The 22615-nt window shown below is 44.3% G+C and overlaps 1 protein-coding gene across 3 annotated transcripts in view; it reads right to left on the reverse strand.

Moving 5' to 3' along the window:
- LOC117435074 (mitogen-activated protein kinase kinase kinase 3-like) overlaps window positions 1–22615 on the reverse strand; it is a 56563-nt gene that overhangs the window by 16675 nt on the left and 17273 nt on the right. For all 3 annotated transcript variants that reach the window (XM_034057994.3, XM_034057993.3, XM_034906840.2), the window contains 5 exons: window positions 20539–20638; window positions 19018–19131; window positions 17688–17808; window positions 10006–10139; window positions 1163–1236 (listed from right to left, as the gene is read on the reverse strand). In XM_034057994.3, coding sequence (XP_033913885.1) covers window positions 1163–1236; window positions 10006–10139; window positions 17688–17808; window positions 19018–19131; window positions 20539–20638 — 543 coding nt within the window. The remainder of the gene's footprint in view (window positions 1–1162; window positions 1237–10005; window positions 10140–17687; window positions 17809–19017; window positions 19132–20538; window positions 20639–22615) is intronic.

Consider the following 22615-nt stretch of genomic DNA (forward strand, 5'->3'; position numbering starts at 1 on the left):
GAGGGTCTGGAGGCATGGGGTGAGGGACTGAGGGTGAGGGGGCAGGGGGGTGACGGAGTGTGGGCAGGGGGTGAGGGTCTGGGGGCAGGGGTTGAGGGTCTGGGGGCAGGAGATGAGGGTCTGGGAGCAGGAGGTGAGGGTCTGGGGGCAGGGGTTGAGGGACTGGGGGTAGGGGGTGAGGGACTGGGGGCAGGGCGTGAGGGTCTGGGGGTAGGGGGTGAGGGACTGGGAGCAGGAGCAGGAGGTAAGGGACTGGGGGCAGGGGGTGAGGGACTGGGAGCAGGAGGTAAGGGACTGGGGGCAGGGGGTGAGGGTCTGGGGGTAGGGGGTGAGGGTCTGGGGGCAGAGGGTGAGGGACTGGGGGTTCTGGGATGGGATACTCCATTCCGCTGGGCCAGTGAACGCGCCGTTTGAAGGCCTGTATTTTATTTGCTACGAGGCATCTTTATAATCCCACCTCCTCACAAAAAAACAACATGTGTAATTCTTCTTTTTTAATGTAACTTGGGTTTTATTTCAAATACAAAGGCTGAAAGCACATCTAGCAGTGGATAATAAATCCCAGTGCAGGATGCAAGAGCTGCTGAAACACATGGCCAGGTTTAAAACAACTTTCTACACAACCATCTCAACACAAGGGCAGAGTTGCCAATTATTTTACCCCTGTTTTTCTCCCCAGTTTAGGATGGGCAATTACACCCCCTCACTGCAGCACCTTCCCCCAGCAGCTCAGGAGAAATAAAGGGCAGTGGGCGCCCCGGATGCCACAACCAAGCCTCTTTACACCACGGAGCTTCAGAGCGGAATGCATTTTCACATGATGAGTGTTTAACAGCATCCCGATTGTTCTTCCGGAAAGTTACGTCAGGTAGAACACACACATGATACAGTACTTCAGAACTGGAATAAGAGGCTAAACCTTTACAATTCAAAGGGCATTTAGCTCTTTCAAAGGGGGTTTCAGCAACTTTCTTGTTTTCTTTAAAAACTGATTTTTGCAGCACACAAATGCTTTAACAACTTGGCTAGCAAGCAACAAAAAATACTGGCAAGTTGCAAAAATCCTTTTGCATTGATGAGCAGTTATAAAGCTGCTGAAAACGCTGCCCTCTGCTGGCTTTGTTGAACACGCCCCCCCCCCCGGCTGATCCTGAGAGCTCACCTGTCTGCAGTTCTGTCCAGCGACGTGCAGCTTCCAGACACAGAGTTCTCTGCACTGCTCAGAGGGTCCAGCATCTGCAGCAACAAGACACAGCTTAGCACACTGACCACTCACTGCAGGGTCAAATATCAAACCTGCAGCCACAGCTCAGACCACACTGACCACTCACTGCAGGGTCAAATATCAAACCTGCAGCCACAGCTCAGACCACACTGACCAGTCACTGCAGGGCCAAATATCAAACCTGCAGCCACAGCTCAGACCACAATGACCACTCACTGCAGGGTCAAATATCAAACCTGCAGCCACAGCTCAGACCACACTGACCACTCACTGCAGGGTCAAATATCAAACCTGCAGCCACAGCCCAGACCACACTGACCAGTCACTGCAGGGCCAAATATCAAACCTGCAGCCACAGCTCAGACCACACTGACCACTCACTGCAGGGTCAAATATCAAATCTGCAGCCACTGCCCAGACCACACGGACCACTCACTGCAGGGTCAAATATCAAACCTGCAGCCACTGCCCAGACCACACTGACCACTCACTGCAGGGTCAAATATCAAACCTGCATCCACTGCCCAGACCACACTGACCAGTCACTGCAGGGTCAAAAATCAAACCGGAATGCTGTGCACCCCCCTACGAAGAGATCATTGAACACACCTTAGAAGCCCATAGCACTTCCATTTCTACTCAGTGTGAGGACTATGTGAGAAGTGTAGTATAATACATTAGCATGTTCATTTCAGTCGTGCCTTTAGTAGACGAGCCACTCGGACACCAAAGCCTTGGTTTTAAGATGAAACTTTTCCTAAAAGTGTCTGATTGATGAATGTTGTGAATTTGCATTTGCAAAAGCTCACAACATGCTTTGAATAGGAGCTGCAATGAATGCGGCTCTACAGAAATCAAGCTCTAGGGGTGTGTCGTTTTGCTTGTCCAATGAACTGCCCTAAAGCCACAGTGAAGTGATCATAAGAGCTGCTTCCCTTCCTATCAGAGGCACAGGCTGCTGTTGCAATACTGAGGAAGAGCAGCACCCAAGGACCGAAGGCTGTAAATCACAGCCGAAATCAAGTCCTTCTCAGCCAGGCGAAGAAGCCGGTTCACAGCAGTGCACGTGCAGTCTCTCTTGGGTGTGGAAAACAATCACATGACCAAAAATCCACTTCTGGAACAAACTATTCTTCAACAGAGGGGGGGGGGGGGAGGTCACTAAAAACACTGTGGTATTAAATGTAGCTGGTGTCATGTGGTACATCCCCAGATTCTGATTCTCTTACTAATAAGGATGTTCAAATCACATTTCAAGATGATCAAATAAAATACACAACAACGGATTCATAGCACTAAATTCTGCTCAAAATAAACTGGAAATCATTTGTGAATTCTGAAATAATTATTTGTGAATAACGTCCCAGTAAGGCCTCAAACCTAGGATTCTGATTTTATAAGATAAGTAAGTCTGGACCCTAAGATATAGCCTTCATTAACAGAACCAGAATTCATGCATCCCGGGTCAGCGTGAATACTTCGTCTATACAAGTTTCACTACATCTGAACGACTCAAGATCTGCCTAACAATGTGATGGTCATGTTCGATTAGATTGCATTTCAATGTGACGGTCATGTTCAATTAGATTGCATTTCAATGTGACGGTCATGTTCAATTAGATTGCATTTCAATGTGACGTGCGTGTTCAATTAGATTGCATTTCAATGTGACGTGCGTGTTCAATTAGATTGTATTTCAATGTGACCTGCATGTTCAATTAGATTGCATTTCAATGTGACGTGTGTGTTCATTTAGATTGCATTTCAATGTGACGGTCATGTTCAATTAGATTGCATTTCAATGTGATGTGTGTGTTCGATTAGATTGCATTTCAATGTGACGGTCATGTTCAATTAGATTGCATTTCAATGTGACGGTCATGTTCAATTAGATTGCATTTCAATGTGACGTGCATGTTCGATTAGATTGCATTTCAATGTGATGGTCATGTTCAATTAGATTGCATTTCAATGTGACGGTCATGTTCAATTAGATTGTATTTCAATGTGACCTGCATGTTCAATTAGATTGCATTTCAATGTGACGTGCGTGTTCATTTAGATTGCATTTCAATGTGACGTGCGTGTTCGATTAGATTGCATTTCAATGTGACGGTCATGTTCAATTAGATTGCATTTCAATGTGACGTGCGTGTTCATTTAGATTGCATTTCAATGTGACGGTCATGTTCAATTAGATTGCATTTCAATGTGACGTGCGTGTTCATTTAGATTGCAATTCAATGTGACGTGTGTGTTCAATTAGATTGCATTTCAATGTGACGGTCATGTTCAATTAGATTGCATTTCAATGTGATGTGCGTGTTCGATTAGATTGCATTTCAATGTGACGGTCATGTTCAATTAGATTGCATTTCAGTGTGACATGCATGTTCAATTAGATTGCATTTCAATGTGACGTGTGTGTTCAATTAGATTGCATTTATTTATATAGCACCTTTCATAATATAGTATCTCAAAGTTAAAACACAAAGAAGTGCGAGGTATCAAGAACTGTAAAAATGACAAAATAATAATAATAATAATAATAATAATAATAATAATAATAATAATAATAATAATAATATATAAAACACAAAATTAATAAAATAGAAGAGAACAGGAAATTAATGCAAATGATAAAACACAAAATTACAAAAATAAGCAAATAGAATAGATACAAACTATTATATTTGTAAGTCAGGTTAAAAAAGGCTAAAATGTAAAAGTAATTCTTTAATCTCGACTTAAAAATATTCATGTGCACTGTACTGTAGAATCCTGTGATGCTGATTTATTTCTTGAATTTGCTTTGGGATGAAACTGCACCAAGATGAAGAGGTATACAGGCTCATCACACAGCTGATCCACTGAGCCGGCTGGCTTTTCTTAAAGGAAGAATCAAAACAGCCTTGCTGGTCACTTGAGATGAGCGCAGCTTGTGTTGTTGCTGAACGACTGCAAACCCAGGAATGCAGGCAGGCAGACAGAGAGAGACAGGGAAGCACACAGACAGGCAGACAGAGAGAGATACAGGGAAGCACACAGACAGGCAGACAGAGAGAGAGACAGGGAAGCACACAGACAGGCTGACAGAGAGAGAGACAGGGAAGCACACAGACAGGCAGGCAGACAGAGAGAGAGACAGGGAAGCACACAGACAGGCAGGCAGACAGAGAGAGAGACAGGGAAGCACACAGACAAGCAGGTAGACAGAGAGAGAGACAGGGAAGCACACAGACAAGCAGGTAGACAGAGAGAGAGACAGGGAAGCACACAGACAGGCAGACAGAGAGAGAGACAGGGACGCACACAGACAGGCAGGCAGACAGAGAGAGAGACAGGGAAGCACACAGACAGGCAGGCAGACAGAGAGAGAGACAGGGAAGCACACAGACAGGCAGACAGAGAGAGAGACAGGGAAGCACACAGACAGGCAGGCAGACAGAGAGAGACAGGGAAGCACACAGACAGACAGGCAGACAGAGAGAGAGACAGGGAAGCACACAGACAGGCAGGCTGACAGAGAGAGAGACAGGGAAGCACACAGACAGGCAGGCAGACAGAGAGAGAGACAGGGAAGCACACAGACAAGCAGGTAGACAGAGAGAGAGACAGGGAAGCACACAGACAGGCTGACAGAGAGAGACAGGGAAGCACACAGACAGGCAGGCAGACAGAGAGAGAGACAGGGAAGCACACAGACAGACAGGCAGACAGAGAGAGAGACAGGGAAGCACACAGACAGGCAGGCAGACAGAGAGAGTGACAGGGAAGCACACAGACAGGCAGGTAGATAGAGAGAGAGAGACGGAAGCACACAGACAGACAGGCAGACAGAGAGAGAGACAGAGAAGCACACAGGCAGGCAGGCAGACAGAAGGAGAGAGAGGCAGGCAGGCAGACAGAGAGAGAGGCAGGCAGGCAGATTGGGTAAGAATGAGTGCACATATATGACAGGAAGTGCACACACAGCATTGTAGGGGGAGCCTCTCTATACTCTCAGCTGCTATTTCCAGCCTGTCAGACAGGAAGTACAGGAAAAAGCTGAGCTGGTGCAGAAACAGTACCACAGGCTGATAAAAAGTCTGCAAGGTGGAATTTCAAATCCACATGAACTCAATATTCTGCATATGATCAGACACTTATAAGAATGCAGAATACCGAGTGCATGTGACATACTGACCAGAGGAGGCGGCAGACTTTCCCTAATGAGGGGGCTTGGGGGGGGGCAGACAAAACATTGAAGGGGCTATACCCCACTTTGCGTGGGCACGCATAAAATACACTTGAATCATTTTCCGTGTCAGATAAGTGGAGCAGTGTGAGCAGCAGGCATTTAAACGTGTGCTGTACATATTATACCCTCGAAAAGAATAACGAAAAACTGAAATTGTCATGATATATATTCTTAAAAGCAGCAGCACACAGGAGCATCTTTTATGAAAACGGGTTCAACACAGGCAGGCCGTTGTCACGAGAAATATGCCCCCCCAGGACATCCGTCATCATGTAACACTACAGAAGACTTGAAACATTTGTTACCATTTTATGTCATTTGTGTCCGAAATAGTAAATAACTTTAGGTAGGCTATTAAAGCTAAACAAATACTTTGTAGACAGCGGTTTAATATCTTTATCAATAAATCAATGTAAATGCTGTACATGGCCATTTTCTTTTTGGTTTGTTTTGCAAAACAAACATTTCATTTATTTTGAAGTCATTTAAATGATGTTTGTGGGATACGACTCACTACCCAACATTCAGATCATACTGCATTAAAATAACTTTTTTTTTTTTTTTAAGAAATTGGTAGTTTTTCCATGATAGTAATACTACCAATTATATTATAGGGGAAAAAAAGGTTTGGCAAAGAGACAAAGGTATGACTAACTCGGGAAACTGACCGATGAGATGTAACATATGACGTGGCACGTGGTTTAAGGACCATGACTGTCCAATTTGTTTACAGCCTGAGATCACAGTAATGTTACAAACAAATTGGCAAACGGATGGACAGAGTATTAGTTTAAAATGTATAGTAAAACGTTGCGTTTTTTGAGTGTTGATAAACTTGAATTAATGAAGCACAAATAGAGATGCGAGAGTCTGGGCGATGTATTTAAACAAAAATTTGTAATAAGCAATATATATATGTATATACACAGTGCCTTGCAAAAGGATTCAGACCCCTGACCAATTCTCTCATATTACTGAATTACAAATGGTACACTGAAATTTCGTTCTGTTTGATATTTTATTTTAAAACACTGAAACTCAAAATCAATTATTGTAAGGTGACATTGGTTTTATGTTGGGAAATATTTTTAAGAAAAATAAGAAATATCTAGCTTGCATAAGTATTAAACCCCCCCACACTAATATTTGGTAGAGCCACCTTTCGCTGCAATAACAGCTTTAAGTCTTTTGGGGTAAGTATGTACCAGCTTTGCACACAGTGTCGGAGTGATTTTGGCCCATTCTTCTTGGCAGATTTGCTCCAGGTTGTTCAGGTTGGTTGGACGACGCTTGTGGACCGCAATTTTCAAATAGTGCCACAGATTCTCAATGGGATTGAGATCAGGACTTTGACTGGGCCACTGTAGGACATTCACCTTTTTGTTCTTGAGCCAAAATTGAAGGAAGAATGGATGGAGCAAAATACAGGGAAATACTGCAAGAGAACCTGCTTCAGTCCGCTAAAAAACTGAAGCTTGGGAGGAAATTCACCTTTCAGCAGGACAATGATCCCAAGCACATGGCCAAAGCAACATTGGAGTGGCTCAAGAACAAAAAGGTGAATGTCCTACAGTGGCCCAGTCAAAGTCCTGATCTCAATCCCATTGAGAATCTGTGGCACTATTTGAAAATTGCGGTCCACAAGCGTCGTCCAACCAACCTGAACAACCTGGAGCAAATCTGCCAAGAAGAATGGGTCAAAATCACTCCGACACTGTGTGCAAAGCTGGTACATACTTACCCCAAAAGACTTAAAGCTGTTATTGCAGCAAAAGGTGGCTCTACCAAATATCAATGTGTGGGGGTTGAATACTTATGCAAGCAAGATATTTCAGTTTTTTATTTTTCTTAAAAATATTTCCCAACCTAAAACCAATGTCACCTTACAATAATTGATTTTGAGTTTCAGTGTTTTAAAATAAAATATCAAACAGAACGAAATTTCAATGTACCATTTGTAATTCAGTAATATGAGAGAATTGGTCAGGGGTCTGAATACTTTTGCAAGGCACTGTATATATATATATATATATATATATATATATATATATATATATATAGATTAATTTGGTATAATATTTGTGTACAAAGTGCTTGGTAAAGTTATAACCTCAAGAACATAAATTTGTCCAGTAGCTAATTTAGCAGCAATATTACAAATAGCGTTACAGGGCTCTTTGTTAAGGTGAGGTAGAGGTGCCTCAATATATTTTCACAAGTGAAAAGACGGTCCTCTCTGTACTTGCTTAAGCGTGAGACAGTGTGTAACTGAGTACAGCTTTGCTTACTTAAAAACAGAGGTAGAAGAGAAGCCTGGCTTAGTCATTTCGCTTGGGGGGCTATAGGGGAGGCTAAGGTAAGTTTTGGGGAGGCTCCAGCCCCCCCAAGCCTCACCTTGCCACCGCCCCTGATACTGACTGAACATACAGTGCCTTGCGAAAGTATTCGGCCCCCTTGAACTTTGCGACCTTTTGCCACATTTCAGGCTTCAAACATAAAGATATGAAACTGTAATTTTTTGTGAAGAATCAACAACAAGTGGGACACAATCATGAAGTGGAACGAAATTTATTGGATATTTCAAACTTTTTTAACAAATAAAAAACTGAAAAATTGGGCGTGCAAAATTATTCAGCCCCTTTACTTTCAGTGCAGCAAACTCTCTCCAGAAGTTCAGTGAGGATCTCTGAATGATCCAATGTTGACCTAAATGACTAATGATGATAAATAGAATCCACCTGTGTGTAATCAAGTCTCCGTATAAATGCACCTGCACTGTGATAGTCTCAGAGGTCCGTTTAAAGCGCAGAGAGCATCATGAAGAACAAGGAACACACCAGGCAGGTCCGAGATACTGTTGTGGAGAAGTTTAAAGCCGGATTTGGATACAAAAAGATTTCCCAAGCTTTAAACATCCCAAGGAGCACTGTGCAAGCGATAATATTGAAATGGAAGGAGTATCAGACCACTGCAAATCTACCAAGACCTGGCCGTCCCTCTAAACTTTCAGCTCATACAAGAAGAAGACTGATCAGAGATGCAGCCAAGAGGCCCATGATCACTCTGGATGAACTGCAGAGATCTACAGCTGAGGTGGGAGACTCTGTCCATAGGACAACAATCAGTCGTATACTGCACAAATCTGGCCTTTATGGAAGAGTGGCAAGAAGAAAGCCATTTCTTAAAGATATCCATAAAAAGTGTCGTTTACAGTTTGCCACAAGCCACCTGGGAGACACACCAAACATGTGGAAGAAGGTGCTCTGGTCAGATGAAACCAAAATCGAACTTTTTGGCAACAATGCAAAACGTTATGTTTGGCGTAAAAGCAACACAGCTCATCACCCTGAACACACCATCCCCACTGTCAAACATGGTGGTGGCAGCATCATGGTTTGGGCCTGCTTTTCTTCAGCAGGGACAGGGAAGATGGTTAAAATTGATGGGAAGATGGATGGAGCCAAATACAGGACCATTCTGGAAGAAAACCTGATGGAGTCTGCAAAAGACCTGAGACTGGGACGGAGATTTGTCTTCCAACAAGACAATGATCCAAAACATAAAGCAAAATTTACAATGGAATGGTTCACAAATAAACATATCCAGGTGTTAGAATGGCCAAGTCAAAGTCCAGACCTGAATCCAATCGAGAATCTGTGGAAAGAACTGAAAACTGCTGTTCACAAATGCTCTCCATCCAACCTCACTGAGCTCGAGCTGTTTTGCAAGGAGGAATGGGCAAAAATTTCAGTCTCTCGATGTGCAAAACTGATAGAGACATACCCCAAGCGACTTACAGCTGTAATCGCAGCAAAAGGTGGCGCTACAAAGTATTAACTTAAGGGGGCTGAATAATTTTGCACGCCCAATTTTTCAGTTTTTTATTTGTTAAAAAAGTTTGAAATATCCAATAAATTTCGTTCCACTTCATGATTGTGTCCCACTTGTTGTTGATTCTTCACAAAAAATTACAGTTTCATATCTTTATGTTTGAAGCCTGAAATGTGGCAAAAGGTCGCAAAGTTCAAGGGGGCCGAATACTTTCACAAGGCACTGTATTGCTGGTCATCTCAAAGCTTCAGTGCCGGCCACACTATCAGATCAGAGGGGCACTGGTGTATGCAGAGGGCTTGAGGGATAAACATTTAGAACAAACAGCAAAGGCTTCTTCTCCTTTATACAATTTCTCGTAGTAGGAACTGGATTCTTTTCTCATAACCCTACTGGTTTTGATCTCAATCTACTCGGTAAAGACAGAAACAGGCTTAGTACGACTTCTCACCTAAATCTATCAAACCTATCAGAATCGTTTGCTTTGTTGTCATTTTGCATTAATATTTACCAATCAGTCACAAAACACAAGTCATTATTCACAGCTCACATGTTTGGTAATGTTTTATGAATACAGCTAAAGGGAATTCTCTATTGAAACGCTTCAGTTTAGCAGTTCAGATTAAAATAAGGTGTAAAGTAACTAACTCTCTTTAGAAATACTAAAGAAACAGTAAATTCAACGACAGACATTTCCACTGTCACTCACACACTGGTCGTGGCTCTCCGGAATGAACTCGCCCTCACTGTTGATGCTGGTGTAGGAGCCCTGCCGGGCGATGCGCTGCTGTCTCTCTGGGACATAGCCAGGAGGGGGCGAGCTGCGGCCCGTGTTCTGAGAACCTGCAGGGGCATAGAGACTGAAAATCAGGGGGAGATACTGGGAGAGACACAGGGAGAGAGACAGAGAGAGATAGAGATAGATGCAGGGAGAAAGCTAGAGAGAGAGAGAGAGATACAGGGAGACAGCTAGAGATAGATACAGGGAGAGAGATAGAGAGAGATAGAGGGAGAGACACAGGGAGAGAGATAGAGAGAGATACAGAGATACAGGGAGAGAGACAGAGATGCAGGGAGAGAGACAGAAAGAGATACAGGGAGAGAGAGAGAGAGAGAGAGACAGAGATAGAGATACAGGGAGAGACAGAGAGAGATACAGAAATAGAGAGATAGAGATAGACACAGGGAGAAAGACAGAGAGTACCAGGCAGCAATGAGAAGTGCTGAGATTGAAAGCATGCTAAACAGCTTTCAGTACACACGATACCAGTACAACAAAGAAGGAATCATTCTGGCTGTACAAAATTTAAACAACATATTTGAAAAACTGGCATTAAAATCAAAACTAAAAAAAATAAACATGAAAAAAACAAACCCGAAAAACTAAACCAAAGAAAAATGGTTTGACAGCAAATGTGCATCAGCTAGAAATCACCTGAGGCAGAACCACAGGGATCCCAGTCATAAGGAACTATGTCTCAGCCACCACCAGGCTCTAAAGCAGTACAAACACCTCCTCAATAAGAAAAAGGAACAGTACATGTCCAAAGAACTGACCCAAACTGAAGAAGCAACTCACCAAAACTCATTTTGGGAATTGTGGAAAAAATTAAACACCTCAAATAACAGCAAAACATTTACAATCCAAAACGGCAATATTTGGAAAAAACTATTTTGAAGAAATCCACCAAAAAATAGAAAACAACAAACTTAATTCAAATCAGACCTCAATACATAAACAATTAAAAAAATTCGAAACAACACTCAGAGATAACCAAAACCCATTGGCCACCCCGATCACTCTGCTAGAGCTCAGAAAAAAACTGCAGTTCCTCAAAGGAGAGCCTGTGGGCCCGACACCATCAGCACTGAGATGCTCAAACACAGCAGCCCTAAGCTGCAAGAAGCCCTCCTCAAACTCTTCAACCTAGTCCTGAGAGCTGGGTGTGTTCCTGGGATCTGGAATCAAGGCCTCATTACCCCCATATATAAAAGTGGAGACAAATTCGACCCCAACAACTACCGAGGCATCTGTGTGAGCAGTAACCTGGGGAAGGTGTTCTGCAGTATCGTTAACGCCCGGATACTGGCCTTCCTTACCGAGCACAGTGTCTTGAGTAAGAGTCAAACTGGCTTCCTTCCAAAACACTGCACTTCTGACCATGTTTACACCCTACACCCTAATAGACAAAAACATCCACCAAACTAATAAAGGAAAAATATTCGCCTGCTTTATAGATATTAAAAAGGCATTTGATTAAATTTGGCACAAAGGACTATTTAATAAACTTCTACAAAGTGGTGTAGGGGGTAAAGTCTATGACATCATAAAATCGAGTCCAGCACTATTCAACATCTATATCAACGAGCTGGCCACAGTGCTGGAGCAGTCTGCAGTCCCTGGCCTCACTCTCCATGACACACAAATTAAATTCCTGCTCTACGAAGACGATCTGGTCCTGCTGTCCCCCCCAGAGCAGGGTCTGAAGCAGAGCCTGTCACTGCTAGAGCAGTACTGTCAGACCTGGGCCCTGACAGTAAATCTGGACAAAACCAGAGTTATGGTCTTCCAGAAAAAAGCCAGACCACAGGGAAACAGGAACCGCTTCACTGTGGGAAGCACCACCCTGGAACACACCACGAGCTACGTTTACCTGGCTCTGACCATCAGCGCGTCAGGGAGCTTCAATATGGATAGAAACGCATTGAGGGAAAAAGCATGCAGAGCCTACTATGCCATAAAGAAAACACTTTACAAATATAACCCCCCAATAAAGATCTGGCTAAAAATCTGCAATAGTGTTATCCAACCAATCCTTCTTCATGGCAGCGAAATATGGGGCCCACTTTCAAAATGTAATTACAAAACATGGTCAAATTGAAACTTTCTATTTAGAATTTTGTAAAAACATTTTACATATACATAGAAACTCCCCCAGCCATGCATGTCGGGCTGAACTCGGTCGCTTCCCCTTACTGCTACCCATTGAAAAAAGAGCAGCCAAAATCTGGGTCCATCTGAGCCAGGCTGAGCCACACTCCTACCAGCACAAAGCATCCCAGAGACACCAGCTCTGCTCAGAGAGAGACACTCCTACCAGCACAAAGCATCCCAGAGACCCCAGCTCTGCTCAGAGAGAAACACTCCTACCAGCACAAAGCATCCCAGAGACCCCAGCTCTGCTCAGAGAGACACTCCTACCAGCACAAAGCATCCCCGAGACCCCAGCTCTGCTCAGAGACACTCCTACCAGCACAAAGCATCCCCGAGACCCCAGCTCTGCTCAGAGACAGACACTCCTTCCAGCACAAAGCATCCCAGAGACCCCAGCTCTGCTCAGAGAGAAACACTCCTACCAGCACAAAGCATCCCCGAGACCCCAGCTCTGCTCAGAGAGAAACACTCCTACCAGCACAAAGCATCCCAGAGACCCTAGCTCTGCTCAGAGAGAAACACTCCTTCCAGCACAAAGCATCCCCGAGACCCCAGCTCTGCTCAGAGACACTCCTACCAGCACAAAGCATCCCCGAGACCCCAGCTCTGCTCAGAGAGAAACACTCCTACCAGCACAAAGCATCCCAGAGACCCCAGCTCTGCTCAGAGAGACACTCCTACCAGCACAAAGCATCCCAGAGACCCCAGCTCTGCTCAGAGACACTCCTACCAGCACAAAGCATCCCAGAGACCCCAGCTCTGCTCAGAGATAGACACTCCTACCAGCACAAAGCATCCCAGAGACCCCAGCTCTGCTCAGAGAGAAACACTCCTACCAGCACAAAGCATCCCCGAGACCCCAGCTCTGCTCAGAGAGAAACACTCCTACCAGCACAAAGCATCCCAGAGACCCCAGCTCTGCTCAGAGACACTCCAACCAGCACAAAGCATCCCCGAGACCCCAGCTCTGCTCAGAGATAGACACTCCTACCAGCACAAAGCATCCCAGAGACCCCAGCTCTGCTCAGAGACACTCCAACCAGCACAAAGCATCCCCGAGACCCTAGCTCTGCTCAGAGACAGACACTCCTTCCAGCACAAAGCATCCCAGAGACCCCAGCTCTGCTCAGAGATAGACACTCCTTCCAGCACAAAGCATCCCAGAAACCCCAGCTCTGCTCAGAGATAGACACTCCTTCCAGCACAAAGCATCCCAGAAACCCCAGCTCTGCTCAGAGAGAGACACTCCTTCCAGCACAAAGCATCCCAGAAACCCCAGCTCTGCTCAGAGATAGACACTCCTTCCAGCACAAAGCATCCCAGAAACCCCAGCTCTGCTCAGAGATAGACACTCCTTCCAGCACAAAGCATCCCAGAAACCCCAGCTCTGCTCAGAGACAACAAAGACAACACCAGCTTGGCAACATAGCCAATGACAAAATTACAGTAATAACACTGAAACAAATTGATCTCAATAATAAAATGACATACCTTGAGCATCGGCATAACGAAACAAAATGAATTAACAAACTGGAATGCTATCGGGCCCTGAACAGGCTCAGTGACCACAGCCTGGCCATCGAAACAGGCCGTCGTAAAAAAAAGTTGGCTAGCCAGACCAAGCAGGCTGTGCAGTCCCTGTGAGCGGGGGGAAGCTGAAACAGAGGTGCACTTCCTGCTGTCCTGCTCCAACTACTGCTGAAGAAGGGACACATACCTCCCTAAATTCTCGAGTCAGTTGACCCAGTTTCCACACCTGCCTGACCCTGAGAAACTGCGGATCCTGCTGGGAGAGGAGGCTCTGACAGCAGAGCTAGCAGCCCAGGATGTGTGTGCCTGTCCCAGCCTGAGGGACAGTGTGGAGACACTCAATACAACTGCACTGTTTATTGTTAAAATTAAGGGGGGGGGGGGCGAGGTATATTTTACATTCTGTTAAGAAGGAGGGAGGGGGGAGATACACTGAGAGAGCTAGAGGGAGAGAGACAGAGAGACATACAGGGAGATAGATAGATAGAGAGAGATACAGGGAGAGAGAGAGATAGAGATACAGGGAGAGAGATACAGGGAGAGATACAGGGAGATAGAGAGAGAGATACAGGGAGATACAGACGTGCTCAAATTTGTTGGTACCCCTCCACAAAATTTTCACAATTTTCTCTGAAATAACTTGAAACTGACAAAAGTAATTGGCATCCACCATTGTTTATTCCATATTTAATAGAAATCAGACTTTGCTTTTGATTTTTTATTCATCATAATATTGTAAATAATAAAACAAATGAAAATGGCATGGACAAAAATGATGGGACCGCTATCCTAATATTTTGTTGCACAACCTTTAGAGGCAATCACTGCAATCAAACGTTTTCTGTAGCTCTCAATGAGACTTCTGCACCTGTTAACAGATAGTTTGGCCCACTCTTCCTGAGCAAACTGCTCCAGCTGTCTCAGGTTTGATGGGTGCCTTCTCCAGACTGCAAGTTTCAGCTCTTTCCATAGATGTTCGATAGGATTCAGATCAGGACTCATAGAAGGCCACTTCAGAATAGTCCAATGTTTTGTTCTTATCCATTCTTGGGTGCTTTTAGCTGTGTGTTTTGGGTCATTAGCCTGTTGGAGGACCCATGACCTGCGACTGAGACAGAGCTTTCTGACACTGGGCAGTACGTTTCGCTCCAGAATGCCTTGATAGTCTTGAGATTTCATTGTGCCCTGCACAGATTCAAGGCACCCTGTGCCAGGCGCAGCAAAGCAGCCCCAAAACATAATCAAGCCTCCTCCATGTTTCACTGTAGGTATGGGGTTATTTTCTTTGAAAGCTTCATTTTTTCGTCTGTGAACATAGAGCTGATGTGACTTGCCAAAAAGCTCCAGTTTTGACTCATCTGTCCAAAGGACATTCTCCCAGAAGGATTGTGGCTTGTCAATATGCATTTTAGCAAATTCCAGTCTGGCTTTTTTATGTTTTTCTTTAAAAAGTGGAGTCCTCCTGGGTCTTCTTCCATGGAGCCCACTTTCGCTCAAAAAGCGACGGATGGTGCGATCAGAAACTGACGTACCTTCACCTTGGAGTTCAGCTTGTATCTCTTTGGCAGTTATCCTTGGTTCTTTTTCTACCATTCGCACTATCCTTCTGTTCAATCTGGGGTAGATTTTCCTCTTGCGGCTGCGCCCAGGGAGGTTGGCTACAGTTCCATGGACCTTAAACTTCTTAATAATATTTGCAACTTGTTGTCACAGGAACATCAAGCTGCTTGGAGATGGTCTTGTAGCCTTTACCTTTACCATGCTTGTCTATTATTTTCTTTCTGATCTCCTCAGACAACTCTCTCCTTTGCTTTCTCTGGTCCATGTTCAGTGTGGTGCACACAATGATACCAAACAGCACAGTGACAACTTTTCTCCATTTAAATAGGCTGAATGACTGATTACAATATTGGAGACATGTGTGATACTAATTAAAGAAACTAATTAGTTTGAAATATCACTATAATCCAATTCTTTATTATCTTTTCTAAGGGGTACCAACAAATGTGTCCAGGCCATTTTAGAATATCTTTGTAGAATCAGCAATAATTCATCTCTTTTCATAGCTTCTTTGCTTTATTCTATGACATACCAAAGGCATGCAAGTATACATGATAAAATAGCTTTTAATTTAATCACTTTTCAGGAGGAATGAAGCATTATTTCAATGAGCTGTAAGGGTACCAACAAATTTGAGCACGTCTGTATATAGAGAAATACAGGGAGAGATAGAGAGAGAGAGATACAGGGAGAGTGTTACTGAGAGACACTAACTGGAAGACTTGGAGAGATACAGGGAGAAAGAAACTGGGAGACAGAACATCTTGTTGCTGGGAATTAGGTCATTTTAGAATGAAACTGGCAAAGGATGGAATTTGCAGGGATGCCCTGTCCTGTTTATATGGGTTTAAGAATTTCAAGGCAGGGGAATTTCACTCCTCCTACACGTCTTTGAAGTTCTGCCATGCGATATTTTAACAGAATGAAATAAAATGTATGTCAGCTACATCAACATTACAAGAATAAGATTACAATCACTAAATAAATAAAGAACAGGGCACTGATGTGGTTGATATTGATTGATATTAACCAGCATTAGTTTTTATTGGAATGAAATAATCAGAATATATATCTTTAACCCTTGAAGCTGCTATGACCATTCTCATTTTTCAAACACACTCACAATTGTTTCATATTTGTGTCCAATGTCCAGTGTCCTGGTGTCCACTACTGTCATTGTATTTATCTACCAAAGTCATTGTATTTATCTTGCTCTTAATTGTATTATTACTTGTACTGTGATACTTGAAATATATTTGCTTACGATTGTAAGTCACCCTGGATAAGGGCATCTGCTAAGAAATAAATAATAATAATAATAACACTGGTCAGCTGGGAGAATGTTACAAAGTGACTTTGCTGCCTGCCACTGCCCCTGTATGGAGAATGGCTCAGTTTGATCCTCTTGGTTCTAGATTTGCAGTTGGGATCACCAGTAGCTGAAATGGTGGCGTTCTCTGAACAGGGCGTGTGACTGGCAGTTAGTTAGTTTGGTGACCCAGGAGGTTTCAGCGCAGTGGTGAGTTAGTTCATTGAGACATGTGATAAACAGGAGGGAGTGTGCAGTCAATGTTATTTCAGTCAGGGGAGTTTTAACTGTACTGTGCCTGGGAGTTACAGTTTGCTAGGGCAACCCCATCTATCTACTCAAAGACTCTTTGAGAAATGACCCCTCTCTTAATTCTCTGTGCTCTAAACCTGAATCCTCTCCAACCCTAACAGAGACACCTGGTCTAGACTGAGAAAAGAGATCCTTAATGATCAGCACACTCCTTTCTCTGTTCTGACTTTCCCTTTTTTCCAATACAATGGGCACTGCATGCCAGTAGACTGCTGCTGTGTGACTGGCTGGGCTCCAGTAGCTGTTGTGGAGAGGCCTGTGTTGCTGGACAGGAAAGGGAAGTGCTGCTACAACTCTGTATATTAAAGGAAGTGTGTGGGAAAACAAAAGCTCTGCAAGAGAGGGGGAGGCAGTGTGCTGCAGAGCTCAGCTTTCCACTCCACTGAAACCACTTATCTCTACAAGAGAGGGGGAGGCAGTGTGCTGCAGAGCTCAGCTTTCCACTCCACTGAAACCCCTTATCTCTACAAGAGAGGGGGAGGCAGTGTGCTGCAGAGCTCAGCTTTCCACTCCACTGAAACCCCTTATCTCTACAAGAGAGGGGGAGGCAGTGTGCTGCAGAGCTCAGCTTTCCACTCCACTGAAATCCCTTATCTCTACAAGAGAGGGGGAGGCAGTGTGCTGCAGAGCTCAGCTTTCCACTTTCCAGCTTTCCAGTGTGAGAGAGTGTGAGTGTGAGAGAGTGTGAGTGTGTGTGTGAGTGTGAGTTGATCGCAGGGAGTGGCTGCTGAAGGATGGTACTCACTGACTGAGAGGTGGCGGCCCCGGGGCTCAGAGGGCTGGAATACTGTGTTCACGTCTCCCATGGACTGGGACGCTTTGATTCGCACCTGCTTGGGAGCAGTGGTGTGGGACGGAGACGTGACCTGTGGGAGAAACAGACAGCAGGCGAGAGTGTTAGCCTGTCCAGCAGCGCTTTCAACACTTAACACCTCGGCACTAGAACAATCTATTATTAACTTCCTCTCTCAGACTAGGGTGTGTGAACTATGCATCAGCTGCAGAGTCACTTACAACTACGTCTCACCCGAAAGACGGAGCACAAGGAGGTTAAGTGACTTGCTCAGGGTCACACAATGAGTCAGTGGCTGAGGTGGGATTTGAACCGAGGACCTGCTGGTTACAAGCCCTTTTCTTTAACCACTGGACCACACAGCCTCCATCCTGCTCATATCTGTGTACATGAGTTTCATTTAAAGCAGCTCTCTTGCTATAGCTTTCATTACAACATGCATGATTGTGTAACACAAGGCTAAGGATTGTCTCTCTTCAGTCTTTATTGCTACTGCATCCCTCTCACACTGGCTTTGTCTAACAGTCTTGTGATGCTAGAATTGCTCAACCCATCTGCCAATCAATCAACTCCTGAAGTTAAATCCAGCCTTCAATCTCTACTGAATGGGACAGTTGGAACCTGTCTAAATAAACATGGGGGATGTCATTGCTCAGAGGTCAGGGGTGTTTGGCTACACTTTAAAATGACAGAGTGATGGAGCCCCCCTCTGAGTCCCTGCTCTGTTTCTTTATGACAAGGGGGCACAATGTGTATCTAATTGCATCAGCTCCACACCCCACCCCAACGCCACCTTGCTCAGTGACATCACTCAAAGCGGGCTCCTTCACGTTTCCCAGAGTGCCCTACTCGCACTTTTGAAACAGTAAGTGCGAGTGTGATGGGAGTGTGGCTTTGTGTTTAAACCATGTGTTCTGAGTTCTGGAAAGACTACATTCAATGACAAATCCTAACTTGTGGATCGGTAAAGCGCAGGGAGTTTTCCTCTGGAAAATGTTCCTTTGTTCCTTGGAAACGTACCTAACTGCTCTGAACCCACACCCTAACCCTGACCCTAACCTTAACCCTAACCCCCAACCTGTCCCCTCCCTCCCCACTTTACCATTTCACTACTTCAATCCCCCACTCGGTCCCAGTGTCACCACGGTTCTGCCTCACTAGCTCAGCTCTCAGTGTAATATCCCATTAGAATGCTGCGCTCCCATCTCTCCTGCAGTCCCTCCTGCCCCAGTGTGGGTGCAGCGCTGGGCTCGTTCTCAGCTGGCTGGCTGGCTGTACTCACGTGGTTCTTCTCCTGGCACAGCAGCAGGATCTTGATGCTCTTCATGTTGGAGCTCCGGTCCAGGAGGTCGATGGCTTTGTCCAGGTCGTCCTGCCCTCGTAGTGGGATGGACAGCTGAGGCAAGAGCAGAGATCAGGACAGGGTGCAAGCAGGGGCTCACAGGACTGACATGCACTTCAATACAGAGTGCAAGCAGGGGCTCACAGGACTGACATGCACTTCAATAAAGCGTGCAAGCAGGGGCTCACAGGACTGACATGCACTTCAATACAGAGTGAAAGCAGGGACTCACAGGACTGACATGCACTTCAATACAGGGTGCAAGCAGGGGCTCACAGGACTGACATGCACTTCAATACAGAGTGCAAGCAGGGGCTCACAGGACTGACATGCACTTCAATACAGAGTGCAAGCAGAGGCTCACAGGACTGACATGCACTTCAATACAGAGTGCAAGCAGAGGCTCACAGGACTGACATGGACTTCAATACAGAGTGCAAGTAGGGGCTCACAGGACTGACATGGACTTCAATAAAGCGTGCAAGCAGGGGCTCACAGGACTGACATGCACTTCAATACAGAGTGAAAGCAGGGACTCACAGGACTGACATGCACTTCAATACAGGGTGCAAGCAGGGGCTCACAGGACTGACATGCACTTCAATACAGGGTGCAAGCAGGGGCTCACAGGACTGACATGGACTTCAATACAGAGTGCAAGCAGAGGCTCACAGGACTGACATGGACTTTAATACAGGGTGCAAGCAGGGGCTCACAGGACTGACATGGACTTCAATACACCGCATGGAGACTCAACACAGGCTAGTAGGTGGGCTTGTTATGTTTAGACTTCTCATCACACCTCTGCACTGTTTGAAACAATTCATCAAAAAAACTCTTCTTCTAGTGAGTGCTAAACTGATTGCAGTGCTCTGCAATGCTCAGGAGCTCTCCACTGAGGCCAGATGGTCACCACTGTTAAACTGCTGACCAATTCTAGATGCTGTATATCTAACACTTGCATCTCACCAAAAGGTTCAAGCCGTGGTTACAATTAGCATCTCTCTTTAAGAAAATGTGCCCTTAAAAAAACACTGATTAGCCATAAGGGCAAACAAAGGTGTCTCTTCAGCATTTCAATTAAGAACATATTGTGCTCAGTACCGCCTCTCTCTACTTGGACAACTCTGCATAGACAGAGATATTTTTTCCAAATTATGTTTTTGGTTTTACTGATTTTAATTTTTTTACATTTTAGAATGCACAAATACAGAGCTGCCATTTTCCTTGGACTTTAAAGAAAATATTCTTACAAATATGTGGGGCCCTGCACCTTTTTAAAACTGTTCTTTGGGACACAAAGACTTGTCAGATAATGCTTTTCATAAACCTCCTTCGATGCACTGGGCTTTACTGTGGATGTTCTAATAAAACATTGAGAAGGAAGCCTTTGAACACTGCAATGCATGTCTTGCACTGGCCTGTACCCCTTGCACTGCCATGCCTGGCCTGTCTCGGTACCTCATTGTTCATGTAATGCAGGTCAAGCTGCTGCCCGAACGCTGTCTTCACTTTCTGCCCCACATCCTCGTACTTCACTGGCCGAGCAAACTGGATTATTCTGAAAAGGGGGAAACACCAGCATTGCACATCAGTGTCAGCAGCACAATAAAGACAGGACTGTTTAAACAAGTCAGTGTCAGCAGTACAATAAAGACAGGACTGTCATTAAACAAGTCAGTGTCAGCAGTACAATAAAGACAGGACTGTCATTAAGCAAGTCAGTGTCAGCAGTACAATAAAGACAGGACTGTCATTAAGCAAGTCAGTGTCAGCAGTACAATAAAGACAGGACTGTTTAAACAAGTCAGTGTCAGCAGCACAATAAAGACAAGACTGTCATTAAACAAGTCAGTGTCAGCAGTACAATAAAGACAGGACTGTCATTAAACAAGTCAGTGTCAGCAGTACAATAAAGACAGGACTGTCATTAAGCAAGTCAGTGTCAGCAGTACAATAAAGACAGGACTGTCATTAAGCAAGTCAGTGTCAGCAGTACAATAAAGACAGGACTGTCATTAAGCAAGTCAGTGTCAGCAGTACAATAAAGACAGGACTGTTTAAACAAGTCAGTGTCAGCAGCACAATAAAGACAAGACTGTCATTTAACAAGTCAGTGTCAGCAGTACAATAAAGACAGGACTGTCATTAAACAAGTCAGTGTCAGCAGTACAATAAAGACAAGACTGTTTAAACAAGTCAGTGTCAGCAGTACAATAAAGACAGGACTGTTTAAACAAGTCTGTGTCAGCAGCACAATAAAGACAAGACTGTTTAAACAAGTCAGTGTCAGCAGTACAATAAAGACAGGACTGTTTAAACAAGTCAGTGTCAGCAGTACAATAAAGACAGGACTGTTTAAACAAGTCAGTGTCAGCAGTACAATAAAGACAGGACTGTTTAAACAAGTCAGTGTCAGCAGTACAATAAAGACAGGACTGTTTAAACAAGTCAGTGTCAGCAGTACAATAAAGACAGGACTGTTTAAACAAGTCAGTGTCAGCAGTACAATAAAGACAGGACTGTCATTAACTCTTTGCGGTCCATTGTCGGACTGGGTCCGACATTGCAATTATTCCTCACAGGTCCTTTGTCGGACTGGGTCCGACATCATTATAGCAACGCAATAAACCGGTGTTTAGTCATTTTTTCTCCGGAAAAAGCCAAGAAAACCATTCAATTGCCGAGTGGGAGCGACAGGAGCCGAGACAAGTCGAAAAAAAAAAAAAAAAAAGGCGTATCTCATGAATAGTCATACATGGTATCAGGTATCAGATAACGGGGCGGTCATAGTAAACAAGCTGGCTGAGTGCGTCAGCGCACAGAGACTATCATGGACATTTGCAGAGCTTTTTTCAGATGTTATAGTAATAAAATAATGACTTGGATCGCATTATTGAGGAGTTTGGTGATAAAACGAGTGATCCGGAGATTATCGATCGGTATGTATGACTATTATTATTATTATTATTTATTTCTTACATAGGTGAACGCTATAACAAACGAAAGGGTAGGGCGGGGCTGGAGATGCCTAGTGAGTGCTTTGTTGATATGCAGGGCCATTTAAACCCGTTTGACTGTGAAAAAAAATACTTTTAAACAGCGCGTATAAAATTAACTGCACGTGTGAAAATTAATTAGACCTGGCGTGCCTGACGCGCGATTAATAAATGGACTGCAAAGGGTTAAACAAGTCAGTGTCAGCAGCACAATAAAGACAGGACTGTTTAAACAAGCCTGGTGTCTTCTGAGCTTTCTAGGATCCCGTGGTCTGGGGGAACCCAAAAAAAGCTTCCCGAAACATTGGAAATAAGGCATGAATTCTGGGGGATTTGGTTTATACAGCAAAGCTGTAAAACATTTCAATAGTAAATGAAAAAAAAAAGTCTTGTACATTTTACAAAAACGAAAAATGTAGTTTTATGAGGCTCTTGGATTCATCTGTTCACTTTTAACCAAAAAGCTTCTGCATTTCGTATTGAATACTGGATGTGAAAATCATACATTAAATCAAGTCTGCTTATTTATTGAGATTGTG

The sequence above is a fragment of the Acipenser ruthenus genome, chromosome 28 (genome assembly GCF_902713425.1).
Source record: "Acipenser ruthenus chromosome 28, fAciRut3.2 maternal haplotype, whole genome shotgun sequence".
Lineage (NCBI taxonomy): Eukaryota > Metazoa > Chordata > Actinopteri > Acipenseriformes > Acipenseridae > Acipenser > Acipenser ruthenus.